General features: G+C 44.8%; 1 protein-coding gene across 2 annotated transcripts in view; it reads right to left on the bottom strand.

Annotated features, from left to right (window-relative positions):
- WBP1L (WW domain binding protein 1 like) overlaps nucleotides 1-22,323 on the bottom strand; it is a 52,823-nt gene extending 30,500 nt beyond the window's left edge. The window contains exon 1 of one of the 2 annotated variants that reach the window (XM_031461665.2): nucleotides 22,112-22,323. In XM_031461665.2, coding sequence (XP_031317525.1) covers nucleotides 22,112-22,201 — 90 coding nt within the window. In that variant the 5' untranslated portion in view covers nucleotides 22,202-22,323. Of the gene's footprint in view, nucleotides 1-1,538; nucleotides 1,755-22,111 lie in introns of those variants that run through there. The other variant, XM_031461666.2, reaches the window with a different exon arrangement.
- Nucleotides 22,324-23,426: the final 1,103 nt, after the last annotated feature.

Raw genomic sequence — 23,426 nt, 5'->3', positions numbered from 1 at the left:
TTAGTCTTGCATCCTTTAGTAGATAAAAATAACAGTTACGTTTTTACTGAATACCCACTCAGCCAGCCAAGGTGCTAATGTTTTAAATACAATCTTTGGTGAAATCCTTCCAATAACTCTTCCAGTAGGTTTTATGATTTCCATTTCAAAGAGAAGGTTCAGACCAGTTAAGCAGCCCAGACCCTGGAGGGGGAGGGGAGGGCAGGGCAGGATACAGGTCTTTCTGGCTTGCCAGCCCTGCTCTTCCCACTCTATCAGGCAGTTTCCAGCCGCCATCCCCGCCGCCTGCTGACATAGCATGGGGTGCTTCATCCTATTTCCAACGCGGCTCAAAATCCTCGCCAGGGCTCACTCTGCCCATGGGTTAAAACGTCAGCCTTTCTTGGGGGGGGACTGAGGAGATGCTCAAACAGGGCCCCTACTCTACCTATCAGCTGCATCAAAGGAACACCGAAGATGAACAAGAGCAGTCATGAAATGTGTGGAGCTTTTCAGAGAAGCTTCCTTTTAAAAGAATTTCAGGCAACCCAAGGGAGGCTTGCTTAGCTAGCACTTTTCTAAGAGTGAAATTAAACCAGCAGTCCCCAGCAGCGACTTTCTAAGGCTTCTGGTTTGAGCTCATCTGTGGCTAGCCCTCACCCAGGAACAGGCAGCAGAGGGTGTGTGTCTGTCCCCACCCACTCTTACAGCCGCCGCTGGTTACAGTTACACATTCCGATACAGACATGCCTCTCAGACCAAAGAGGGGGCGGGGGTGGCCAGCTCTCAGAAGCCCTGGAACAAATAGCTGGCAACAGCTGTGTTCTCAGAAGACCGCAGTTGGTCGCTCGCTACTGTTTTCTCATTCCACACTAGGTTACCGGCTACAATTCAGTGCCCCTACTTCAAACGGTGGCTCGCAAAGCAATCAAGTCTCTGCCACAGGGGTCTGCTGGCTTTGAAAAATCGGTCAGGAAGGCCAAAATGTGGTCAGTCCCACCCCCATCCCTCTGAGGCATTCAGGCCATCCCTCAGCCACACAGCCCTGACCACAGGCTTAAAAGGAAAAAGCCTCTGGGATCCCTCCCCTTTAAAAGGAGGCCCCCCCACCCCAACGCAGAACCTCTTCAGAACCAGAGAACTGTGAAGAAATCTCTGCTAACTAGCCAAATCAAAATGGAGAAGGAATAAAAGGGGCTTTGATCAAGAATCCTGCTCTGCCTCTCCCCTTCCCCAGCCTCACCCCTCAACTGTCTCCCCATAAAGCTTTGGCAAAGCTTTTATGGTGTCTAATGGAAAATCAGAATGGATGGCCCCAGAGAGACCTCAGGGAGGTAGGGGGTTAAGGACACGATGGCTCTGGAAGTAAGGAGCAACTAGCAAGCAGGAAGGGAAAACTGGAAAATTCTGTGTGGGAGCTAGCCTGTGGTAACTACGAAACATTTTCTAAAAGGCTCCCTCCACCCAAAGCAGTTGTACAACTGACGATAAATAAGCTCCCACACCCTTCTTCCCTTCCCAAACCCGATCCACGGACCACAGACCACCAGTGCAATTACCTGTCTAAGACCCAAAAGGAAAGGCATCCTGCAAGAGCATCGTCCACACTAACGTTGGGAACAAAGGGCTTTTTAAAAGTTAAGGTCTTGGAAAGAGCATTTCCCCTGGTGGGCCTGGTGCTCAGCGATCCCGGTTAACCGGCTTCCTTAGCAAAGAAGAGAAAGTAAACAGAGTCCTGGGACCAAGCAGGCACTCTCCCTCCTGCTCGCCTCGCTACTCCCCCTGCCTGGCTCCGACCCACCCCCACCTTCTCGTGACATATCTCAGACGCAGCAGAGCTGAAGCTGTCTGCCAAGGGGGAAATGACATCAGTTCAGGCCCGGCAGAAAAAACTCCAGACAGCTGCTGTGGAGTACTGAGAAGGATGTGCTGCAAACCTACGCTGGCTAGCCCTGGACCCACCTAGGGATGAAGCCTGCAATGGAGGAGGACAGGAGCTGCAGCCCCCTGCCCACTCCCATCAGCTCCCCTCGGCTCTGAGCAGGCTGGGCTGTACATAAATCAAGTCTCTATGGCTGAAAAGAGCCACATTTCTCTGAATAATGACTGGACTCTAATGGCTCCCGAGGTATTATTTCTCCTCCTTGGGAAAGAAAACCAAGCTCAGTGACTGTCAGTTTCACAGAAACTTTTCCACCGGCTCCCCTGCCAGAGCTGGTGCTCAGTAAATAACAGTGCACTACACCTGACTGTTTCAACTTTCTCCAGGGATGGACGCAATTCACAGAGAGGACTCAGAGAGGCACCTTTTCCCCAGCTAAGGTAGGACATGCTACCTTGGATGCTGACCTCTTGAGCCCTCACTTGGACTGGAGAGTTTATATTTCATAAACAGACTGCATGTACAGGTGCCAACATCTTTCCTCACTTGTCTTACAAAAGGTACAACAAGTCCCATCGCAGCCTCCAAGTTGCCAGTGAAGCAGATCATCTATATTTAAACCAACTCTTGCTTCTGAAAAGTTCACCACCTTAGGTTTGTCATGCTTTCTTCTCTAAGCTCAGCTTATGGAAAAAATGGCTCTCTTGACAGCAAGCTTCTGCACAGGAAACAAAGGCCCTGGGGTTGGTGTCCTGATCTGACTTTTCCCAGTCAGTGGTGTAAGCCAGCTCTCATCTGGCCACCCTTCCCTAAACTACAGGTCACAGTCGCTTTCTCTGGCCCGAGTGCTCTACCAAAGACCACACGAGCAAAGGTTCGTGTCTGATTTCATCTTGCAGAAATGACTCTCGAGGAGAACAATCTTCAGAGGAACTTTGTAAGTCCAAAGTTACTTTCTAATAACTTCTCCAGGCTGCAAATTAATTCTATTTCCATCACTCAAAGCAAGTATATCTCATCTTTCTTTTTATTTTCTGCAACAATTTTTTTTTTCAGTGATACTTATCGAAGGCCCCCAAGGGAGTGGCACTGTGCTGGGCATACCCTGGTAAATCAGAAATGATTTTCACAAATTAGTATTTTTCACCTCCACCTCAGACAGTAAATTAGCAGTACATAACAAGTCCAGCAAGGTGAGTTGCCAAAAAATACTTTTCAATCATTAGTGAATCTAGCCAGACACACAATGTGCTTGCTGCAGGTCTCCCACTGCCGGTCAAGGTCATGTCGACTTTCCTGACAAGGAAATGAATGAGCCAAGCCAGCTGGGACATTTCCTGCAGGCTCACAAAAAAAAAAAAAAAAAAAAAAAAAAATCACAGCCTCATTGCTATGGAGAAGAGAAGAGGGGTGAAGTGGCTTCTGCTGCTGCAGGTGTCTGGGGACTAGAGAGCCATTCTTCACTTCAGCAAATATCTATTCTCAGGACACTGTCTCCCAGTCTATCCCAGGCTGTGCTACTACTCTCACATACAGGCCAAACTGCCAGACAGGCAGGCCTGGACACCGAGGCACAACCCCCCAGGGAAGAGCAGAGAGGCAGCTTTCAAAGCCCTCCTTTCATTTCCTCAGTTCCCTGGCAACCACTGACCATCCCCCAACACATGCAGCATTATTAATGTTGACAATCAAACTAGAGCAAAGGGCATCCTCAGCCCCTCGTGGGCAATTCTTTCTGACCCTCCCTAGTAAGACAGAGTGACATCTGCAGCTCTATGGGAAAATTACATGGCGTTAAGTGTACCTATTCATTCATTCCACACCTACTCAACGCCCACACTGTGCCAGACACTGGTCTAGGCACTGGAAACACGGCCATGAGCAAAATACTCAAGCACCTTTGCTCTAATGGGCTAAGGAAACATTCCACATTTCTAAATAATTTTCACTAGCAGTCATCTCTGAATAAGTGGAGTTGGAACAAAATTACTAGAGATCCAAAGATAATTTTGTGAAAGTTCAATCTAAATGATCAAAATTGCATCATAGGCATCCCAATTTCCTCTGAACCTAATGAATCATCCTTTATGGATGCTACTCAACACAGTGTTTCTAATCAGCCTTTGTCTGCTTTTATCTTCTTACAAGATTGCAAGTTCCTGTATGCAAGGCAGTATCAAACCCAACACTGCACCTAACCCAACATCATATACGCTAACAAAGTGATTGCTGAGAATGGCTTCTTTCTCACTGATCTACTTTTTCTTGCCCCCAGTCCCTGACCAACCCTCATTGAGCACTGAGATTTGAGGGATGAGGAGAAAAAGAAGTTGAACTGGCAAATGCAGGCATTCCCAGGAAGGCGGGTTCCCATTTTGCCATGCCCTACAAATATCACCACAAACCAAGGAGAAAGTTGTCAGTTCGGGGATTTAAGAGGCAAGACAATAATTAGCAATTTCTACTAGTCTGAAAAAAAGGGGTTCTTTTATGTAAGTGATCCAGGCTCATATGAGGAAGACCAAAGCTAAGTCAAATCCTTCTTCAGAATCATTTTAGTCATCTGCCTGACAATGCAGAATTTAATTCAATGCTGAATTCACCAACTTAAAAAAATAATAATAATAATCAGGAAGAGTCAACACTAAACCAGAATTAAGCAGGATTATGTTGTCAAAATGTTGCAGTTTAACAACTGTGTATGGCCCCAAGCAGTGTCTGAGACATCCTCCCACTGAACCAGGCCCCCCCTTCCCAGTTCAGAGAACCCACAGAGCTAGTAATGCTGAAATCCTTTGGATTCTGATTAACTCATTATTTAAGAAGACATACTGCAAAAGCGTAGATGTTCATGGCTGGTGGAAGTCATTCCTTCACTGTAGTTGATTTAAGAATCACTGGCAAGCAACTACACTTCAATAAAAAATAAGAATTAAAAAACAAACAAACAAAAAGAATCATTTGGCAACATTTTTCTAGGCAGCCTATGCATTTATAATCTTTAAATTCTGGGATGGAAGCAGGGAGAAGTTATTCGGCACTGACAACGAGCCAGCCTCTGTGGTTTAGGAACTCTGTTTAACCAACATTTCACCTAAAGTGACAACAACCCCATGATGTAGGTATTATTATCCTTATTGCTCAGCTGCAGAACCTGAGCTTTATGGAGACCATGCCCAGGGTCACACAGCTAGCACTGAGAAAGACGGGATTTGAATGAAGTCTCTGGCTCCAAAGACTCTTCCCTTTACAAAAAAAAGGAGTCACGATATGAGACCAAAAGTGGCCAATGAGGCAAAAACCAGAATTGAGGGTCAGCTGGCCACTGAGCAGATACGCATGTCCCTGGTCGGTGCTCCAGAACCCTGTTTACAAGACTGTCGCTTATACTGGACCTGGCAGTGGCATTCCTGAGCATATAGTCAAGACCCTGGAGCTCCAGAACTCCCATCCTGACCCACTTTGGGGCCTGAGTTCTGTGAGGTAAATGACTGGGAAAGGCCTAAAGTTCTCATGTGTTCTAACACACAACTGGCCCCCACACAAGGAGCGAGCTGGCAGGAAGACCTTCTACGCCCTGCATCTCAGGTGACCTGGTGAACCGCTCCCACGCCAACGTCATCTGGCCAGCTGAAGCTGAAGGAGACCAGGGCTGAGGGCCCCGGGTTTCTAATTTCGCAATCAAGGAATCTGAAGAAAGAGGGTTTTGTCAGGACAGAAAGCCACTGCCAGGCTTCGGGCAGGAGACAATCTCCAGACCGAAAGCCATTTTATTTCCTGGAGCTTTGGGTAGAGGCTGCGAGGCAAACACACATCTGAGATAAAAGACCTTTCTTATCTTTCTCAGGCTGTGCCCAACCCGGTTTAAATACCCGAGAGTTCTAACTCAAAAAAGCCAGAGATGAATACTAACTCAAACCCCAAACCAACGTGAGCACTACAATAAAAGTCAAACCGAGACATCGTCACGTCACGAACTTGAGGCTGGACACCAATAAAGGATCCTGAAGGAATTATTTTGGGGAATGCCAGGGGAAGAATTCCAAGCTCAGAACAAAGACTTCCAGAACCGTGCCAAGTAGAAATGTTAAGAATTATTCAGCTGCCAGAAACCAAGAATATGAGCTTATCTGTGTCGTGGGGCTGGACAAAGGCAGACGTGTAGCGAGCCTGCCGGGGCAAGAAAACACACCTCTCCTGGTTTCCGAGCAGGACAAGGAGTTCTACAAGTCACGGGGCTTATTTCTTCAACCAGGTATCCACGAAAACCCATGGATGATCTCCTACTATTGTACTGAGTATCCCCAGAAGATGGCTAGGTGAACATCCCTAAACTGCAGTACATAATCACTTGCTAAACATCAAATGATATATTTCAGAGAGCGAGGATCCTAACCTATGTTGATGGCTCATACTTGAGAGACGGAAAAAAACCTACGCACTTCAGTGAAGTTAGGTAACTCATTCAAGCTTGAAATACATTCAAGCATTTCAACCAGGCCCGTGTGGCTCCCAAATGGCTTGAACATGATGAAGATAGTATTCTTTTTTTTTTTAAATTGAAGTATAGTCAGTTCACAAGGTTGTGTCAATTTCTGGTGTACAGCATAATGTTTTAGCCATACATATACATACATATATTCGTTTTCATATTCTTTTTCGTTCTAGGTTACTACAAGATATTGAATAGAGTTCCCCGTGCTACACAGTGTAAACTTGTTGTTTATCTATTTTATATATAGTAGTTGGTATATGCAAATCTCACACTCCCAATTTATCCCTTCCTGCCCCCTTTCCCCCACTCTGATATTATAACTGTCACTTCCCCCTCTTCTGTGACCTGATGGTCAGGGTCACATCCAGCCACCCAAGACAGACCATGAGCATAAGAAAGATGGACAAATTGGCCTTGCCCTGATTTATTTATTCAATTACCCAGTTAGGGAGAAAAGACAGCAAACACAGACACCATCGTGGGCACTCTTTAATAAATGGGATCGGAGAAGGATAGATGCTAAGGGCAAGAAGAGCTTGAAGAGGGGACACTGTCGACAGATAGAATGGCCAAGGAAGGTTTTAACAAGAGATGGCTAACTGACTAACATGCAGGGTTGGGATGGGAAGGTGAACACACCAGGCAGGGCCAAGCACGACCAAAAGCATGGAAACAAGGGCAAACGGGCATCCGAGAAAGGCTGAAGATGATGACACAAAGGTCAGCTGGAGGGTCAACGCAGAGGCCACTACACATGTGTGTATTTACTGAGTACCCTGAACCAGCACGTGTTTTCTTTCTGATAACTACGGCAGCACCATGAATGTCAAGGGCAGGAACTTCTATTACGTATCTTAGGCTCTCTTTTTGCTTGTTATATTTACTACTGAAACATGATCAATCTTGAAGCTGATTTTGTGTGGCGCAGGAGAGGTGGAGGGAAGACACCCATGGCAATGAAACAGCCTTGGTCTTTCAAATAGAGAGAGAAATAAAAGTAGCAGAAGCTGAAACCAGTTTAACAGATTCCTAAGGTTTCTGCCTCTTGCTTCTCTGCCCTCTAACAAGAAAATCTTTTTGTGATGACAGTCACTCCACCAATAATTATTACCTTCGTGGACAAACATCACTGCCCTCTCCAGAGAGATCAGGGGTCTCTGCAACTCACCACGAACAGTGGGCTGTCACAGACGGTTAATGGGCTGTCGCCGGAGATGCAACTTTAGCTTTATCAAGTACAACAGCAGCCTTGTTTGTTTTGGTACCAAAATGCTAGGTTCGTTTTTCCTGCCCTGAAAACAGTTCAACCTCAACCAAACTGGCAGGTAGCCAAGAATCACATGAAAATCAGCAAGCTACAACTCAGGGCTGTCCCCAGAAACATTTCATGTCTCCTCACAAATTGCTCTCTAAACCAAAGATCAGAATTAAGAAAAACAGAAGGGAGGTACGTCACACCAACTACACGGCACACACTCAGATGTGACCTGGAAAGAGAACTCCACTTAGGTAAATTAGTCTTCAGGGTCTCCACTAAATCTGATTTCATCTTTCACTTTTATTTAAGTGTGGGGCAGGACAAAGGGCGAGTCGGTCCACTTTAGGTGCAATGGTGGCAGGCCCACAGAAAGGGCGAACATCAAGGTCATTTTATCAAAGGTACCTCAACTCTGAGTTCCTGGAAGCAGCACTGGATCCTTGGGGTGTGAAGTCACAAGAGCCATCATTCACACGGTCCAGCAAGGGATCATCTTGGTTGTGCTTTTATGGGAAGATCCACTCACTCTTTTGTGTGCTCATAAACTGCAAAGTTCTTTATTCTCAGGCCTGTCTCCTTTTCTATAGTGTAATCAACTTAAGGGTAAGATGCCTAACTTCCATTTCTGTGTCCCTCGCAGTACCAAGCAATGCCTTGCACAAAGCAGGCCCTGAGGAAAAGACAGTTACCTGGATGAAGAGAATTAATGACTAAAGAGAAGGTCGGAAAAATGAAGCTGAACCCCCTAAACACTAGTGCAGACAGCTTTTTCCTGGTAACAGAAACCTGCTCTGAGCTCACAAGGTTTGGTGAAGGGACTGGGAAACCCTCCCTTATCTATACATCTCTCACTTCTCAGCTGAGGAATTCAAAGCACTTAAGACATCTCAAAAGCAAAACTCCCTTTCTCAAGGTAGAGCTGGGACATGATTTGACCCCCAACAATAGTTTCTTGGTTACGGGAAGGGATGAGGCTGCTCCTGGTTCTGTCTCCCACTCACCAGAAAACTCCATTAGCAACGCCTAGAAGTTGCCTTTTTTGCTCTAAGGATTGTGAAACTTAATAAAGCCTAACTGGAAACATAGCTCCTGGCACTGGGCATTTCCTCATTTCCTGGATCTTATGTAAATCAAATATCACCTCCTCCTTCCTTAGGCTATTCGATAACCACCAGAAGATGGTCAAAAACACCAGAAGAAAACATTAAAAACAATCTGTCCCTCCCATAAGTTGCAGGGAGATGGGAAACTTCTGGAACACACGTCCCAGATGTGACGGGATGACTGAAGGCAGCGAAACTGGAGAGGGAATCGTACCAGATACAGGAGGCGCAGCCCTTTCGTCACATAGCGCCCCACCACGGGCCACACCAGAGCCTTGTATTCCCGGGCCAACACAGGATGACAGCAGTCAGTAAACTGACTTTAAAAACCCCTTGACCTGGGGTCCAAATCATGAAGAAAGCACTAGAGCAGAGCAGAAGTGGGCAGAGAGACCCTACTGTATAAGCCTAAAGCTTAGGCGGGGAACACTAGAAGGGCCTTTGAGAAAGCATCCCCCTCACAGCAAGAAGTCATCGCAAGCCACTGTCCCTCCCTGAAGAAAGTAGCAGATGCCAGTATCTTTGCACTTACATCCATGGTTCCACAGTCCTTCACTTTGGTCAAGATGCACATTCTCGGCAAGGTGTGCTCAGTACTGCAGAAAAGGTGGCACTAACCAGTGAGAGACACGATAAAGCACCACCCTTGCAGAGAACTCAAGGTTCATAAACTTGAAAAGGGTCACAGCCCTTTTCGTCGTTCCTTCCATCAGCTGGGGAGAGGGCCAGGGGGTTATTCCCAGCCCCACCTGCCCAATAGTATACTGATGATCTCGAGATGCGAGGTGACCTAGGACTAGACCTAGGGTTTCTGACTGAAGGGACAGAGGTGTTCTTCCCATGCAACCCTAACGATTGGCTGCCCCGGGGCAGATTCTCCTTTCAACCAGACTCTCAGAGCTCTGGCATTCGACCACACTATCACCTGTTCTCATGACCTTGGGCCAATTACTTTACCTCTCCAAGCCTTCCTGCCTTCTATCAGCATGCCCAGAGACCGCTCCGAGGCTGCCATTTCCGCGATAAGAGACTCATGCGGTCAAAGAAGTTTGCTGTATTTTTGGAGATTCATGATGCATGTGCTTAACAGTTAAACCTCTAAAGACCCCCAAAGTCAAGAAGCTTGTTCAACCCTAAATCTCCTACGTTTCCAATAGCACAGCCTCTCTTAAGGAACATCTGTTCATAGCATCATCATATCTGTGGTGTTTTTCCGCCTCCAAATTCTATGCTCCATCTCTCCCTCCATCGCACTGCTCATCTGCCGTGAGATCCCCCCAGTACTGCCTGCCAGGCACAGGATGGGGACGCCCAGCATAAGTCTGGGGGGAGCTGAAAGAGAAGATACATTGGCAGCTCACCTCATTTTCGCAGGTTTCTCCGAACATTTGTGCAATCTCAGATAAGAACAGGATTTTTCCAAAAATTCTCCCTACACTAGAAACTGAGGGCAAAAGTCGTAAGTTAATTTTTCACTTTATATACTGGGCAGAGGTTGCAGATGGATATGTGTGTCAAAAAAAAAAAAAAAAAAAGACAAAGTTTTGAGGAGAAAGACGGGGTTGGTGGGGGGAGGACTGCCATGATTCAAACTTCACCATGAGACCTGTTTGAGTAAAACAGAGAAAGCTGTGGTTGGATGGGCACTTTTGATACTCAGGATTGCAGAGTGCCGTTGGGGAGTAACTTTTTTAAAGTCGTGTAATTCTTAGAGAGGGCTGAGTAGGAAAACTGAAGAACTGTCATAATTAGCTGAATTTTCTAATAGTATTTTTACCCCTAGATCCAATTTAAATTTTTACACGCGAGATCCTCTCCTATAACATTAAGGAATTATTGTCAGTTTTTTAGGGTGTGATGTGGGAGGGTGGTTATGTTCAGGAACAGAGTCCTTTTATCTTTCAGAGATTCAGACGGAACTATTTATGGTTGAAATGATAGGAAGTCTGCAATTTGCTTCAAAATAGTTTCACTGGGGATGAATGGAAGTCAAAGTGGATATAGATAAGACTGGCCAAGACACTAAACTGCTGCAGTTGGGTGATGGGTAGGTACATGGGGGTTCAGTATACCATTCTCTTTATTTTTGTAAATGTTTAAAATGCTCCATAATAAAAAAAATAATTAAAGAAGTCTATTCTAAATAATGACCATTTTTTCCTAATATTTTCTTTTCTTTTTTATTTTATTAATGGAGATACTGGGGATTGAACCCAGAACCCTGTGCATGTGCTCTACCACTGAGCTATTTCCCTCCCCACAAAATTGTCCACTTTTGACTCTAAATAATATTAAGCTTTACAAAGCCTGTAAAGAACTGAGGAACAACTACTACAATAAAGGTATTAAAAAAAAAAAAAAAAAGAACTAGGGAACACCAAAAGCTCAAGTGACAAAAGAAAAACATAAACTGGAATTCATCAAAATTAAAAACAGTTCGGGAGAGGGTATAGCTCAAGTGGTAGAACACAAGCTTAGTATGCATGAGGTCCTGGGTTCATTCCCCAGTACTTCCTCAAAAAAATAATAATAAATAAACCTAATCACCTAACCCCCTAGGAAAAAAAAAGATAAGAGAGTTAAAGACATTTGTGCTTCAAGGACATCACCAAGAAAGTGGAAAAAAAAAAAAAAACAACCACAGAACAGGAGAAAATATTTGCAAATCACTGATCTGATAAGAGATTCATATTGGCTTCTTAACTGTAGGACCCTCTTTAGAGGTTTAACTGTTGAGCACATGCACCGTGAATCTCCACAAGAGATGGGAGACTTCTGTGACCACATGGACTTCTTACAGCAGAAATGGCTGCCTCAGAGCCGAAGCTGGGCCACGTTGATAGAAGCAATGAAGACTCAGAGAAGTAAAGTAATTGGCCCAAGGTCATGAGAAGAGATGGTGGCATGTCTGGGTCGAGAGTGCCAGTGCCCTGACAAAGTCTAGTTTAAAGGAGAACCTTGCCTTGAGCAGTCACTCACTGGGATTCCGTGGGAATACCACTGTCCCTTCAGTCAGACAAACTGAATAGTCATTTCTCCAAAGAAGACATACAAATGGCCAGTAAGAACATGAAAAAATGTTCAACATTACTAGTTATTAGGGAAATGCAAATCAAAACCACAATGGGATACTACTTCGCACTTACTAGGATGGTCATGATAAAAAACAAAAAAACAGACAATAACAAGTGCCAAAGAGGATGTGGAAAAATTGAAACCCTCATACACTGCTAGTGGGGATGAACAATGTAGCACTATAGAAAACAGTCTGGCAGTTCCTCAAAAATTGACCATATGACCCAACAATTCCACTTCTAGGTATATACCCAAGAGAATGAAAACGGATGTCCACTCAAAAATTGATATGTTCATGTTCAAAGCAGCATTATTCATAATAGCCCCAAAGTGGAAATAGCCCAAATGTCCCTCAATTGATGACTACATAAATAAAATGTGTTACGACCATGCAATGGAATATTAATCAGCCATAAAAAGGAAGGACACTGATACGTTACAATAGGGGTGAACCTTGAAAACACTATGCTAAGTGAAAGAAGCCAGTCACAAAATAGCACCTGATACATGATTCCATTTACATGAAATGTCCAGAATGGGAAAATCCAGAGCGACAGAAAGTAAACTACTGTTTGCCAGGGACTTGGGGGAGGGGATCGGGAGAGAGGGGATGAATGCTGATACAGCATTTCTTTTGGGGTGATGAAAATGTTCTGAAGTTAGATAGTGGTGACAGTAGCCCAACCTTGTGAATATACTAAAACCCACTGAATTGTACACTCTGGAAGAGCGAATTTTATGGTATGTGAATTACATCTCATAAAGCTGTTATTATAAAGAGAAAAAAAAAAGCCTCAGAAACCATCTTCACCTCAGAACAGGAAGTGCCAAATGTTGGAGACAGGTGTCAATAAGCCCCAGGGCGCCCCTCACCTCGGTACAGTACACTGCGCGCTGAGAGCACAGAGCTCTGTGTGTGGCCCTAGCACTGCAGTCAGAATGAGTGACAAACCACAGCTCCCACACCAGAGGCAACGGCACACTTCCTTGCTGGTGGTAACCCCCCACTCTCCCTCACTCGAGAGGGTACAATGTGCTTATCAGAGTAACAGCTGTATCCTAACTTACCTGCTCTAAGAATAAATAATTTCATACTTAATTTTTTAAAATTAATGCCAAGAAAACACCCCTCATCTGACTGCAAAGGCTGAGGATATGGAAAGTGATTCACGTGCATTTTGGATCAGGAGTGGAGCAAAATATATTCTTAAAGTCCTCCACTGAAAACAGATCTTGGGTTAGTGAGGGAACAGGGAAGCCTTAAAGTTCCCCAAAGCTAAAATAAGCAGTAACAACAACAACAAAGGCTAACATTTGCCAAGTAATTACTAGTGGCAAGCACTGCTCTAAGAGCTTTGTAAATATTAACTCAATTAATCCTCACAATAACTCAATTTACCCACAATATTAGCTAGGCGTTATTATCCCATTTTACAGATGAGGATATTGAGTTAACTAACTAGCCCAAGGTTATACAGAGGCAGTCTGGCTCCAGAGTCTGCACTCTCAGCAGTACTGCTTCCAAGCATCTCTTCTTCTGGGACGATCACCACGGAAGGTTGGCTGGGCAGGCATGAAATTAGACCTGGGTGCCACACAGCATCTGGTCAACAGCTCCAGGCCATCTGCCTGACATCTTCCAGGGGACCACAAACCACTTCTCTCAGCACATGGGCAGGCATTTCTACCCTCCTTCGGCTATAGGCTCACTGCCCTTGGGTGAATCCTGTTCCACAGTAAAGGGAGCAACCAGTTTGCAGACAAGAAGGAGACTAGAAGCTTAGCAAATCAGAGACCTATAGGCTTTTGAGGGAGTAAACGGAAATGTTCCCCAGGTGCCTGTGTTAAAGAGTCAGAAGGTGCATTTTCAAGGATAAGCAGAGGGAGGAAGTGAAGAAGTGATGCTCATGCACATGCGTGGGCAAATGAGCCCTACTGATGGGAATGTAAACTGATACAACTGCTTTGGAGAGCAACTTGGCATCATCGACCCCTAATTTCCAATGTACATGCCCTGTAAGCCCACAACCCCTAATTCCACATCGAGGAATCTAGCACAACTGCAGAAAGAAATAAGCACAACAATGTTCACTGTAGCACAGTGTGAAATGGCAAAAATTTGGGCACAACGTGTGTTCACTTATAGAGGAATGCTTAAATAAACCCTGGTCTAAAGCAATAACATACAGACGTTAAAACAAAATTAGAGGTATGTATGCAATATAAAAAAAAGTCTACAAAAAAAAAGTCTACAATGTATTAAGGTTAAAAAAAAGTGCATGTTGTTAAAGTACTACATATAAACTATCCCATTTTTGCTTTAAAAACAAATGAAAGAAAATAAGGAACCCTACCCAGATCAACAATTTTATTTATTATATATATGTGTGTGCGTGTGTATGAGTTTATATATAGGAGTTAAATTATTATATCTATAAATATGCAGCATAAGCAGAAAAGCCACCAAAAAATACACACCAAACCAAACTTTTCCTTTTTACTCTAAGTATTTTTGTATTTCTGCATTTACCATTGTTATGAGCATGTGTTATTTCTGTGTAATTAAAAACTGATGTGACCAGAAACTGACACAACATTGTAAACTGACAATACTTTGAGAAAAAATAATATCCATTGAGTATTCCAACAAAACAAAACACTGATGTGAAAGGTAAAAGGTAACTTAAGGCCCAAAGAAAAGCAGCAATCAGATCTAAGAAAGGAAATGGAGAGAGAGCCATAGTGGACCGTGCCAAATCAGGCCGGTGCAGGTTTTCTGTCTCCACCCCCCACCCCACCCCACCCCACCCCCGCCCCGACCCCTGCCGCCCCACCCCACCCCCACTGCAAATGCAGCAAGGGGATTTGCAAAAAGACAAGAGACTCAAGAAAAAAGAAAGAAGCACACAGGATGACCTTCTCACACTATTCAACTCTACATTCAAGTCCCAAAGAGCTATTTTGCTCCAACAACCCAGTGTAGAAAGCCAAATATTAACTTTCTCTCCCAAATAAACCACAAATATTTAAATCCGATCAATAAACTAAGCTATGGGTGTTTTCTGGTTGTATCTGTGTTTGGCTGGTTTTTAACACAACCAGAGTGAAACTTCCAGGTGGAATCTGAGATGAGGAAGATAATTTTTAAATGGCAAACAAAAAGCGCCATGTACAATTTTGAAAAAGATAGTTTTTTTCTCCATGAACCGTAGGCCTCTGATCTGCAAGAATGTGTAACAGAACAGTGTTACAACATGAGATCTGTCTTGCTCCATATTTAAAAATCAAAACAGACACATGTTTTTATAACTTCACTCCAGGACCCACCCTTCCAAGCCACAAATATTCTTGCAGCGTCTTACAGTCACTCTCACCTCTTCCAAAACAAGTTTAAATTCTCTAAAACACCTAGGTCGGGAATGAAAACTGCACCACGGCATATGAGGGTGAGGACAGCACCATGAACAGAAGATACACAGCTCATCTGCTTTCCCACAGAAGAAAGCATGGAAAAGAGAAAACCCAAAGTAAATAAAGCCAGCTATGGGAATGTAGCTGAGTAAGCGAGAGTATCCCCAAAACCCCATCCAGGCAAGACTCACAAGTCTGAGAGGATGACCTACTTTAATTCCCACACTGGGAAAGCCCAGAATTGTATCAACAAGCTGCAGAACTCAATAGGATGAGATTTGTTTCCCTTTTCCTTACCTCCCAGGTTGCAATGTTCTGGATTTATTTGTATTTCTTTGTTTGTGGTTTCCACAATGCATGTCGGTTTTTGGCCAGACTTTGCTCCACCTAGTGGAACTGCAAAGGATGGGCCAGAAGGGTGGGGCCCACAGTCAGATCTCAGACTGTCATATGCCACTGCCTAGACAGGTCACCAAGACCTGCAGTCACTACTCCCTGTCACTCACTGGCCGCACTGTCTATGCGGTTATAGTGGGATCAGTGGCCCCAGCAGTGCCCACAATCCAGGCTGTAGGGCAAGGAATGAACCCACGTCATCGCGGCACCTCGTCCTGATGGTCTCTCAAATGTTAGTCCAACAACTGAAGGCAAGAAAGAGGCCCCCAGGTATTCAAAGGGCAGTTGGAATTTGAATCCAAAGCCATTTAGGATACCCACAGCATCCACTGAGTTGCCAGCTTGTGCTCAACACCCACAGATGAGCTGCATCCTGGGGCCCGAAAGAGAGGGCTCTCCTCTTGACACAGCCCTGCTAAGGTCCAGGACTGTCAGCTTCCCTCGTGGCGACCCTGAGAGCATCTAATGGTTTCCGCAGGCTGATAATGTGTGAGAACAAACTAATGTTCATGAGGCTGAAAATGAGAGGACAGCCAAGACTTGGAATAGGGAAAGGAAAAAGTTCTAAGAACATGACTCAGTTTGGATTGGTTATGGGACCATGCAGGGCACTAAGAAAAGAAAGTAACTGGCCATCAGGCTTTCCTTGGGGCGAAAACAAATGCATTCTTAAAAGGAAACCACAAAGGCAGACCAAAGCCAGAGGAAAGAAAGTTCAAGATCGGGTGACTTAGGGAGGCTCACCTGCTTACTGAACCACAGACTAAGGAAATGTGCTTTTCTTCAAAATATTTGATGTTGGCTGAGCAGAGCTGACTGGTAACTTACGTCAACAAATCTGAGAGTAATCAAGATTCAGAGTATGAAGAAAAAAAAAAGATTGAGGGTATGAAAGCTTTAAACGTTCCCACCTAAAGTTTGTTTTCAGAAGTTATGTCACACACATCTCTTCATAGGAAGGCTGGCCTCAAATCCCGTGATACTGATCAAGAGCTGGTAAGCAGATGGCAGGTACCACGACACCAGGGTTTCTCCACCCTGGCACTACCGACATTCTGGACCAGACAATTCTTTGCTGTGGGAGGAGTACCCTGAGCAGCATCCCTGGCCTTCACATCACAGACGCCAGTAGCGGTCTTGAGTTTTGATGATCAAAATGTTTCCAGCGGGGAGGGTACAGCTCAGTGGTAAAGCACATGCTTGGCATGCACAAGATCCTGGGTTAAATTCTCAGTACCTCCATTTAAAAAAAAGTTTCCAGACATTGACAAATGTCCTTAGGAAGGGGCAAAATTGTCCCCAATAGAGAGCCACTACCCTTTTTTTGTGTGTGGGGGGGTGTAATTAGGTTTGTTTGTTTGTTTGTTTTTATTTAATGGAAGTACTGGGGATCGAATCCATGACCTCATGCTTCCTAAGCATGTGCTCTACCACTAAGCTCTACCCTCCCTGCCTTGAGAGCCACTACTCTACATTCACTTATCACGAAAAGCCACCTACCTACATAAGTAAGAGACCACAGAGACAAACCTAAACTCAGATATAGAACAGAATCAGGATAGAATCACTTTCAAACTCCCCAAATCTGTTTCTGAACCTAGTTTGAGAGTTGATACTAACTTACCAACCACAATGCACTCAGAGGTTCACCAATAAGAATAATAGTGATAATTATTATTATATTTAATAACCACTAAGTATATTCCAAAAGCTTTACATATATTGTATCTTTTCACCTCACAACAAACCTATAAGGTATGTACTATTATTTCTATTTTATAGATGAGAAAACTGAGGCACAAAAAGGTGAAGTAGCTTGCTCAATATTAAGTGGAAGAATCAGGTTGGAACTCAGGTAGTCTGCCCCAGAGCCCATGCCCTCACCACTACATTACACTGTATTCCACCTCCACACTGGAAAGCTGTTAGATCTGCATTATCTAATACATAGTCAGTAGCCACATGTGACTATTTCATTTGAATTAGTTAAAATTAAATATCATACCACTTTGGAAAACAGTCTGGCAGTTCCTCGAAAGGTTACACAGTTATCATATGACCCAGAAATTCCACTATCAGGTATATACATACCCAAGAGAAATGAAAACATGTATGTCTATACAAAAATTGTACATGCATGTGCATAGCAGCATTATTCATAATAGCCCAAATGTCCAACTGATGAATGGATAAATAAAATGTGGTACATTCATATAAATGAAAATTAATAAGCCATAAAAAGAAGTGAAAAACGGATACATGCAATGATATACTGATACATCAACATGGAGGAATCTTGAAAATAGTATGCTAAGTGAAAGAAAGCCAGTCACAAAGGACCACATGGTGTATGATTCCATTTATAGGGAATGTCCAGAATGGGCAAATCCACAGAGACAGAAAGTAGATTAGCAGTTGCCAGGGGCTAGGGGAGGAGGGGGTATAATGGGCAAGGACTGCTAATGGCCATGGGGTTTCTTTTTGGGGTGGTGAAAACATTCTACAGTTAGATAGTGGTGATGGTCACACAACCCTGTGACTTACTGAAAAAACATTTTCTGCACACTTTAAAAGGATGAGTCTTTTGGCATGTGAATTCTGTCTCAGTAAAGTTGATATAAAACATTAAATGTCATTAAGAATTGAGTTCCTCAGTTATCCTGGCCACACTTCAATAACCACAGGGGGCTAAGTGGCTGTAAAACGCGCAGCACAGATATAGACTATGTCCAGCATCACAGGAAATTCTACTGGACAGCACTGCTTCCACAGAAGGATAAAAGGCCTCCTTACCATCTAACTGCAGCCCCCGTTTTGAGTCCCAGCCTCCCTTCCCAGTCCTCTACACACCCACACTCAAAACCTTCACCACAGACTACATGCTACTTCCAAACACTCCATTTTCACTCTTACACACTGGAGTAAACTTTCCCCCTTCCTAGGCCATAGACATCCAACTTATCAAACTTGAAAGCCTCCCCCTCTATGATGCTTTCCCCAAATCCCCCCCCCCCGGCAACTGTTCCCACTGCCCTCTGTCTGCACTTCCATTACGCTGATCCCTGCAGACTACAGGTCACTCTATGTGTTATCTGTCTTTCCCACAAGATTAGTAGCTCCTTGAGGATGGGGTTCCTGCTACTCATTTGAGGGTTCCCAGTGCCTGGGAATAAGAGCGTGCTGCAAAGAGTGAACATTTCAGTAAATGTTTGTTGCATTCTCCTGAAAGGATTTACAGCAACTCATGATGTGGATTTCAGACAACTGCTCACTTTGGTGTATAAAGCAGAAGAAAATGACAGAATGAGGATAAGGATCTGGAAGTCTCACATCCCACTATTCTACAAGAAGGAATGAGGGTGGTCGCACTGAAATGCCCTATTTAAGAAAGAAGAGTAAAGCTTTTGGACTGAAAACTGGTGCAGTGGAGGTGAGTAAAGGGGGAGGGAGGGGCATACTACTGGAGGGTGTGGTGGGAAAAAAAAATATCAGGAACTCAGGCCCCCAACCAACGCAAAGTTGTAAGCATGGCAGAGGAAAGGTAAGGACTGCATCTCTACAGATTTGCGCCCAGCCCATTGGCCAGATTGCTTTATGGAAAAAGATGTTAAACCCACACATCTCCATCGTAATTCAACTGGAAGAGACAAATGCCAAGGCCTTACTGATCGGAGACTCTACTGCTTTTTTATTCTTTATGGATTCGAGGAATCACATCTGAGTTACAATGACAGGAAAATATAGTCGAAGATCCTAATCACAGAAGGGAGTTAAGGGGATGAATTTGTCTGGGCCAGGATGGCAGGAAATGACTGTTCCAGTGCAGAGCTGGTACCAGGGCAAGCAAGCTGCCTAATGCCATATATTTGATATTAAATGCATGTGTGAAAAAAAGATCGTATTTGACAGAGCCGTTTAAAGGGGGAAAAAATGCAATGAGGTACCCATACCATTTTCAATTCGGAATGAGAACAGAGAGTCCTCCTCGATGCAGAGCTGGCTGGAAGCCACTTGTTGAAATAAGGACAGTGAGTACCTGAAAGACATCCTATGCCAAAACGGTCTCTGAATTTTCTTTTCACTGATTTCTACAAGCCAAAATCAACAAAAACCAAACCAAAACAAAAACTAAATTGACAAAATTGTGGTGGATTCAGAGTTAATAATTATATAGGAACTTCCATTCCAAAGGTTAAAATTCAAAACACAATTCTCACGATAGATCATTGAGAACTCAATGAGAAAGGGGCTGGGAGATGGGGGTTGGAGTGTCTGGGGGAGGGGGTCAGGATGAGAGAGACTACTCATCCCAAAAACTTTCCCTTCTCGGCAGGAACTGTAACCACATAATAGCTGCTGGTCGGTGCTAGCATCCATCCAAATGGAACAAAGTACAAAAGCCACCCTGTCCCCAAAATAAGTATTGTAAGTGCCAAAGAAATGATAAGAAAATGGCTTGTGATCCACAAATTGCAATTAGGGCATGAGACTGAAGATCCCCTCCCACACCTTCTCTCTACTTCCCAGGCTCCCGTGAGCTAGGAAGGAACCTCCACTTATCTTGCCTCCTGTTAAAGAAATGGTTCTGGTTCCCATGGTTGATTTGGAGGCCAATCACTGCTCTCCCTCGGGGTGATGCAAGCCACAGGCCCAGGGCACCTGCCTCCAAAGGCTGCCCCGGACCTAAATCAACCTTCTAGCAATGTTAATTATTGGTTATTGGGAACAGCCTTTAAAGATACTTACAGAAAGAGGCAGGTGTAAAGGAAAAACTATAGTTTGTTCTATATTTTGTTCTCTAAACAACTATACTTCTTAGCTATACCAGCCCTAAGGGCTATAACTTTTCTAACAAAATCTATTTCTCCTGCCAGTTTATGATTTTAACTGTGAAAACAAAGAACCCCAACAAAGCCTATAACAAAAGAGTCCCAGTCCTAGAAAAAGGAACATACTGGGTCAGAAAATGAGCTCTTACTCCTTTCACATATGATTTCTAATTTACATATGTATATTCTTTGGGAAAAGCAGAGGATAGTTCCACAGAGAAATGAACAGACCAAGTACGGTATAACCACACAATGGAGTACTATTCAGCCATAAAAAGGAATGAAGTACAGGTACACACTACACCGTGGATAAACCTTGAAAACATTATGCTAAGGGAAAGAAGCCAGACACAAGAGGTCATATACTATAGGATTCCATTTATATGAAATATCCTGAAGAGACGAATCCATAGAGACAGAAAACAGACTGATGGTTGCTAGGGGCTAGGGGAAGGAGAACAGGTAGGAACGCTTAATGGTTCAGGGGGGTTTTCTTTTGGGGTGATGAAAATGTTTTGGAACTAAACAGAGGTGGTGGTTGCACAAAACTGTTGAGGGTACTAAACGCCAATGAATTGTTCACTTTAAAACGATTAATTAAGTGGTTTTAAATGGTTTATGTTACATGAATTCCATCTCATTAAAAAAATTAATGTTTTAAATGGAGGATACTAATGGGCAAAACATGATGCATATGTGAAAAGGTGGCCCACAACTCCAAGGGAAAAGATATTTTTATTGGCATTCTGCTTCTACTCTTGATCACAACACAAAGTTCAAGTGCTAAGCTGTATAGACTCTGTCATCTTGTTCTGTGTGTGTGTATGTGTGCCTATGCCTTTCTGAAAAGACAGGGCACAGAAAGTGAAGAAAACAGAAAGGTAAAGCCTTGCCAAATACAAGGGGAGGAGGGGTGATTCCCCCTACTGCACCCCACCCAACTTGGCACCAGGAGTAACGCTCCCATTAGGGTTTCGAAATGCCAGCCGGAGCTGAAATCAGCACAAGCAAGCTTGTCTGCCCGTATAAGAAGCAAGCCACCTAGCAAGAAAAGCTGGGGTGCTCCATTTGTTGCCCGTATTGGCATCAGCACCACCTTTTGCTCAAAGCCCGGAGCTGGCTCAGATCAGCATCGGTGATGGCTCCCCCAGACCAGCCAGCCTAGTAAGAGTGTGCCCTGCTGCTGAGGGGTCCCAGTCTACTTCATCCCACCTGCCTTCCAAGAGTCCTGCCTCCAACACCATTAAGAATGGGGCCAAGATGCCCTCAGAACTTTCCAATGCCCGGCTTGAATTAAATATCCTCTCAGCCCCTCCTTCCTCTCAGGCCCGCTCAATAACCCACGTACCCCTACCCGCACACCAGGGGACACGAATGCGCCCCATTGGCCCCCGCTTGTCACCACTATCCATTCACAGTCATTCCAGCCCACCTGACCTAACTCCCGTCTCAAAGGCCCCTCACTCGCTTGGCACCACGCCTCTGCTACCTCCCTGACACCAAAACCGTCACAGGTGTCCCTCAGCCAAACACCGACGCCCCTTTAGATCTTGTCCACTCAAGGCATGGGTGCCCCTCTCGGGACCCCTCAACTCACGGCAACAACATTCCTTCAGCCCCTTCCAGCCGGGCCTCGACGACCCCCAGGCCCCCAGCCTGGCCCGAACGCCCCCTCCCCCTTACCTGCGGGGGTTCAGCCCTGGCTGACACGGGGCTGGGCAGCGCCTGGAGGAGCAGGAGCGCCATGCCACCCAGGAGCCTTCTCCTCTCCATCCCCCTCCTGCTCCTGCTCCTCCGCCACGGCGCCGCCACCTCCCTCCTCCTCCTCCCTCTCCTCCTCTTCCCTCTTCCTTCTTCCCTTCTTTTCCTGTTTCACTCTCCCCTCCCGCTTCCGGCTCTGCTCCACCCCGCCCCAGCCCAAACGCCCTCCCAGACACTGGGCTGGTTCTCCAGTTCCAGCGCTTCATTGGCCCTTGCCCTTCTTCCATTGGTCAAGGTAGCTGTCGATCAAATCGAAGTCCCGCCCTGTCATTGGGACGGAAAATCGGAGGAATCCAGCCAATGGAAAGTAGGAGGAAGCCGGGCCATCTTGAGTGCTGCGAGACGGCGTAAATGCGTCCCGCTCCGTAGAGAGTGGCGGAACTAGCTCTGATCGGGAGGCGGGGCCACCCAAAACGTGTGTTGAAAAGGCTGGTTCTGGTGTCGCCATCTTGAGTGTGGCGGAAGTACTAGATTTCCATGGTATAGCAAAGAGGAGGGGTACGGTAATTCTAAAGGGTAAAATAAGTTACTTTTAGAAGGTATCCGGAGGCTTTTAACGAAGACAACTGCAATCTAAAAATCTTTTGATGTCTTTTGTCTTTAAGCACAGCCACAGTACCGGGGTCCCTGTCATAATCTCAAACTGCTCAAGCAGTAGCTTAGATCAACTGAATTCCCTATGAGATAGTATCTTTACCCGAGATAGTATTTTGTCACCCCAAATTTGAGAGATAAAATTCTATTGACTACCTCAGAAATAGCCCTGAAATCCACCCCTATTACTTCAATCTATGTTCTCATCTTCTGACTAAATACAAATGGTCTCCCTGCTGCTTTGCCAGTTGCCAATTCTTCCTTCCTACACAGCAGGGGTGCTCTACCACCTAAAAACCAAATACTACCGCCTCAGGGCTTTCCCTGTCAAAATACTTCAACTTCCTGAAGGATTTACAGTCCAAACATCTCAATATGGTCCTTTCTGTGGTCCTTTATGGTCCCTGCATACTTCTTTATCTCACCTACTGCCACTACATTTCCCACACATTCTGATCACACCAAACACTTATGAGATCCTCCAATGCACTGTGCTATAGTGCACTTAACTTCATTTACACATTACACATACAGTTCCCTGTTTACAAACTCCTAGTTCCCACCCCCTTGTTTCTTATTCTGAATTCACATAACACCACACAGCGTATCTAATCTGTAATTTCTTCCTGCCAGACCCCTCCCA

The sequence above is a fragment of the Camelus dromedarius genome, chromosome 8 (genome assembly GCF_036321535.1).
Source record: "Camelus dromedarius isolate mCamDro1 chromosome 8, mCamDro1.pat, whole genome shotgun sequence".
Taxonomy (NCBI): domain Eukaryota; kingdom Metazoa; phylum Chordata; class Mammalia; order Artiodactyla; family Camelidae; genus Camelus; species Camelus dromedarius.
This window is presented reverse-complemented; position numbering and strand designations above follow the sequence as displayed.